Source organism: Chiloscyllium plagiosum, chromosome 21 (assembly GCF_004010195.1).
Source record: "Chiloscyllium plagiosum isolate BGI_BamShark_2017 chromosome 21, ASM401019v2, whole genome shotgun sequence".
Classification (NCBI taxonomy): Eukaryota; Metazoa; Chordata; class Chondrichthyes; order Orectolobiformes; family Hemiscylliidae; genus Chiloscyllium; species Chiloscyllium plagiosum.
The window spans coordinates 16,856,200-16,861,599 of record NC_057730.1 but is presented as its reverse complement, the minus strand read 5'-3'; the positions used below and the strand labels follow the sequence as shown (position 1 = coordinate 16,861,599).

The window sequence follows — 5,400 nt, the reverse complement described above, 5'->3', positions numbered from 1 at the left end:
AGTGAATCCTTAGAAGAGTATAAAGGAAGTAGGAGTATACTTAAGAAGGAAATCAGGAGGGCAAAAAGGGGACATGAAATAGCGTTGGCAAATAGGATTAAGGAGAATCCAAAGGGTTTTTACAAACACATTAAGGACAAAAGGGTAACTAGGGAGAGAATAGGGTCCCTCAAAGATCAGCAAGGCGGCCTTTGTGTGGAGCCACAGAAAATGGGGGAGGTACTAAATGAGTATTTTGCATCAGTATTTACTGTGGAAAAGGATATGGAAGATATCGACTGTAGGGAAATAGATGGTGACATCTTGCAAATTGTCCATATTACAGAGGAGGATATGCTGGGTGTCTTGAAACGGTTTCAGGTGTATACATCCCCAGGAGCTGATCAGGAGTACCTGAGAACTCTGTGGGAAGCTAGAGAAGTGATTGCTGGGCCTCTTGCTGAGATATTTGTATCATCGATAGTCACACATGAGGTGCCAGAAGACTGGAGGTTGGCAAACGTGGTGCCACTGTTTACGAAGGGCAGTAAAGACATATTAGCGAACTATAGACCGGTGAGCCTGACCTCAGTGGTGGGCAAGTTGTTGGAGGGAATCCTGAGGGACAGGATGTACATGTATTTGGAAAGGCAGGGACTGATTAAGGATAGTCAACATGGCTTTGTGCGTGGGAAATCATGTCTCACAAACTTGATTGAGTTTTTTGAAGAAGTAACAAAGAAGATTGATCAGGGCAGAGCAATAGATGCGATCTATATGGACTTCAGTAAGGCGTTCAACAAGGTTTCCCATGGGAGACTGATTAGCAAGGTTAGATCTCATGGAATAAAGGGAGAACTAGCCATTTGGATACAAAACTGGCTCAAAGGTAGAAGATAGAGAGTGGTGGTGGAGGGTTGTGTTTCAGACTGGAGGCCTATGACCAGTGGAGTGCCACAAGGATCGGTGCTGGCCCTCTACTTTTTGTCATTTACATAAATGATTTGGATGCGAGCATCAGAGGTACAGTTAGTAATTTTGCAGATGACACCAAAATTGGAGGTGTCGTGGACAGCGAAGAGGGCTACTCAGATTACAACAGAATCTGGGCCAATGGGCTGAGAAGTGACAGATGCAGTTTAATTCAGATAAATGCGAGGTGCTGCATTTTGGGAAAGCAAATCTTAGCAGGATTTATACACTTAATGGTAAGGTCCTAGGGAGTGTTGCTGAACAAAGAGACCTTGGAGTGCAGGTTCACAGCTCCTCGACAGTGGAGTCGCAGATAGATAGGATAGTGAAGAATATTGCATGCAATTCTGGTCTCCTTCCTATCGGAAAGATGTTGCAAAACTTGAAAGGGTTCAGAAAAGATTAACAAGGATGTTGTCAGGGTTGGAGGATCTGAGCTAAAGGGAGAGGCTGAACAGGCTGGGGCTGTTTTCCCTGGAGAGTCGGAGGCTGAGGGGTGACCTTATGGAGTTTTACAAAATTATGAGAGGCATAGATAGGATAAATAGACAAAGTCTTTTCCCTGGGGCCGGGGAGTCCAGAATTAGAGGGCATAGGTTTAGGGTGAGAGGGGAAAGATATAAAAGAGACCTAAGGGGCAACGTTTTCACGCAGAGGGTGGTACGTATATGGAATGAGCTGCCAGAGGATGTGGTGGAGGCTGGTACAATTGCAACATTTAAACGGCATCTGGATGGTATATGAATAGGAAGGGTTTGGAGGGATATGGGCCGGGTGCTGGAAGGTGGGACTAGATTGGGTTAGGATATTTGGTCGGCGTGGGCAGGTTGGACCAAAGGATCTGTTTCTATACTGTACATCTTAATGACTCTATGACTCTAAATGGTCGATGTCCTAAAGTAATCACAAGGTTATAAATATATGTTAATCATTCAGATCATTTGCTAAATATTACAAAAATCTTAACATAAAAACACATGAGTTTATTTTTTTTTGTCCAGGAGGCCATGCAGCATTCAGATCCCAGATCAGAAGTTGTACAGTTTTGCTGAAGTTAAATTAGCTTCAACTTACATAATTATATCATTGAAAGTTAACTAAATTTCCAAGTAATTCAGAAATCTGTGTGATACTGCATGAACTGGCCTGAGGTCGCATTTCTGTTGCAACTGGAATATACACAACTTCTCATGGGATTACAGAATTAAGGTTTTGGGCAAGAGATACCGAAACAATACAAGGACTTTTTTTTAATATATATAGGCAAGTGGTAATGAGTTGCTCCCTATTAGGGTGGATTAGAGACAGTCGATGTTTTCACAAGGAAATTTAAGCATTTACAGAAAATAAATTTCAAGGGTATGCAAATAGACAGCAGGGTGCATGAGACTCACTGGGTTACTCTGCAGAGTTGGCATGAGCTATCAATTAGGCACTTTATGTTATAAACATGAAAAACTTAGAATAAAGCACATGTAGACAATAAGGCAAGAGAGCAACTTTCAGATAGATTCGACAGAATAGAATTAAATTAGCAAAATGTAAGAGTATAATAAAATACAGATCATAATCTCACAGTTAACAGTTTTGAGTTTTTCCTTTAAAATATCTTTCTAGCCAACCTGTTCAGAGATATTATCACACACTTCTTGAGAAGATGGAACTTCAACCCAGGCCTCCAGCTCCAGGGGTTGGGATATTAATACTGCACCATTAAAGTTCAGCAGACAACTCTTGATATGTAACATAACAGGTTCTGGTCACATATCCACATGCCAGTTACGATCTGTATTTGAATAGTGGGGCCGAGGAATGCAATTTTAATTATGGAATAACCAAGAACTTAGACAATGTAGCATCTTAATGAGAGTAAAACATCCCAGGGAATTTCACAGATGCACTATCAAATAAAAATTTTCACAGACCAAATAAAGAGATATTTAGTATGGTGACCAAAAGTTTGACCAAAACGAGCTAAGTTATAAAGAGTGACCCAAGGGAGGAGAGAAGAGAGGCTGAAACATTCAGGAGTAACAATCAGCAACCAGATGAAAGGAGTTTTACTATACTGCAAAATACAGACCAAAGTAATGCACAATTTTTCTACTAATAATTCATTCAATATGCAAAACATTGACCACCTAGTTCATTTAATAAGAGATCATAACACAGTGAAGTAACCATAGCATGAAGCAAAATTTTCCACCCAGACTGATCAAATTAAGCACTTGAACATTCAACTTGGAGGTCACAGCCACTGACCAGTTATTTGGTTTTGTCTCCTTCTGGTTTTCAAAGATGTCAAAAGATTTGCTGACATCAGAAGTCACTACACCTACATTCATGTTTACAAAACCAAAAGGTGCCAATAGCCAAGGTGACATCACTTAAGAATCAACAGTTATTTTCAGCATCCCATGCATTGGAAAAATAACCAAAGATTTTCCCTTCTTCCCCAAGTAAAGACAAAACATAAACGAAGACACTTTTTTCTTTAACCTTTACCTTTTCCAGTTTATCAAAGTATTCTTTCAAGAATTTCATTGGTCGATCAGGTTTGGCAATGCAGAGGCTAACAATACATTCCTTTAGGATTTGCTGGATGTTGTGTTTTTGGACGTAAACTTCACACCCTTTCAGGCTCTCATCTTCCTCCATATTCGAAGACGCCATGTTTCAACAGCTTTTTGATATATAAAGAAAATTACAGGAAATTTGGTTCATTGCGTTGTCCCCTCCTCACTCAGCAACAATAGTAATAACAAATTAATGAATACGTGCAAGGGATAGGGGAGGTGCCAGTCTAGTGCCAGCCATGGCAATGGCGGGTATTGATTGGGAGGGATGGTTGATGCCGTTTCGCCAGCGGCGGTTGTTGGTGAGGGTCGCGAGGCGTTTCAAACCCGAACACAATTCTGGAAAGGTCTCGACCTCACCTGGGCGCCTCGCTGGAGGCTGGCCCCGCCCACTCCCTCCAGGTGATGCTGCCGCTGTTTCCCCCTCCCTCCGCGAGAACACCCCCCGCGAGCCCAGCTGCAGCCTCCAGGTTGCCACTCACTCTGTCCGAGTCCCCCGTACGCTTCTTCGCCAACCTTCGCCCGCTCCCTTTCTCGTGCACTCGCAGACACGCAACCGATGCCGATCGCCCTTTTTTCATGCGCGCGCACTCGCACCGCATCTCGCGAGTGAGCTTGCGCATCTTTCCCGTCTGTCAATCAAAATCTTGTTCAGGAAAGAACGGAGAAATGCGGACGCTGGAAACCAGGCACAAAAAAAACAGAAATTGCTGCAAAATCTCAGCAGTTTTGCCAGCATCTGTGGAGTGAAAGCAGATTTAACGTATCGGGTCCAGTGATTCTTCCTCGGAATCAAAATCTTCCCTCTAGCCCCACTTGCTAAGGTCTGCCGTCTCCCTTGCCAAATACAATTCTCTTGGACCACGTCGCTGAACATTCTTTGTTGAGGCAACACAGGAAACAAAAATATGCACAATAATATGGAGAGTGCAAATCAAAAATAAAATAAAAGCTGATCGTTTCATGGAAAATATATTCAGTAAATTCGGGAGAAAGAGAAAAGCAAGTGTTTATGTTTCAGGTACCTCAGGTGTCAGTAAATCAATATAGGTAAATGTGCAACGTGTACGATTTAAATAACTTTGCAATGGATGAAATTCCATTTGATCAAAAAAACTCTAAACATTTCATCTAAATTAATAGCTGTCACTCTCACTGGGATTAAATGCATCGCAATCCAAAATCTTCTTTTAGTAATTGTCCAGACTTTCACTGCCAACACTTTGACTTCGTCCTCCGATTTGACCAAGTATTCTACAGTTAACGAATCATTAAAGTCAACGCGCAAACTTAGCAATGCACACAAATTTTTGCAGTGTGATTCCAGAAGGCAAAATTCAATGCCCAGATTGTGAATCGATGAAATTATATTTTATGTTTTCATATTTTGTCAACAGCATCTCCCTTTAAGACAATAATGCAAATACATCATTAAGTCTTGCCCTGCAAGCCTCAGGCACAGACAGATTTGAAACAAGGCCTCATGCCTAAAATGCATTGTCTGACCTTAGATGTCACCTTTACACATAAAACCTTACACGATCTTGGGACAGTGACTTGAAAGAAATTCTGGGATTTACATATTAATCAATTGAAATTTGTATCTCCATTTTAATTTCAAAGTTTGTGAAAAGATTTGTAGCTCGGGTGTTCGTTGTTCTGGTTCTGTTCGCCGAGCTGGGAATTTGTGTTGCAGACGTTTCGTCCCCTGTCTAGGTGACATCCTCAGTGCTTGGGAGCCTCCTGTGAAGTGCTTCTGTGATCTTTCCTCCGACATATGTAGTGGTTTGAATCTGCCGCTTCCGGTTGTCAGTTCCAGCTGTCCGTTGCAGTGGCCGGTATATTGGGTCCAGGTCGATGTGCTTATTGATTG

At 41.9% G+C, this 5,400-nt stretch overlaps 1 protein-coding gene across 2 annotated transcripts in view; it reads right to left on the bottom strand.

Moving 5' to 3' along the window:
* prkar1b (protein kinase, cAMP-dependent, regulatory, type I, beta) overlaps positions 1 to 4,122 on the bottom strand; it is a 201,174-nt gene extending 197,052 nt beyond the window's left edge. Inside the window, exons 1-2 of one of the 2 annotated variants that reach the window (XM_043711347.1) lie at positions 4,010 to 4,122; positions 3,457 to 3,634 (exon numbers count right to left, since the gene is read on the bottom strand). In XM_043711347.1, coding sequence (XP_043567282.1) covers positions 3,457 to 3,624 — 168 coding nt within the window. In that variant the 5' untranslated portion in view covers positions 3,625 to 3,634; positions 4,010 to 4,122. Of the gene's footprint in view, positions 1 to 3,456; positions 3,635 to 3,887; positions 3,911 to 4,009 lie in introns of those variants that run through there. The other variant, XM_043711348.1, reaches the window with a different exon arrangement.
* Between the last annotated feature and the right edge of the window lie 1,278 nt (positions 4,123 to 5,400).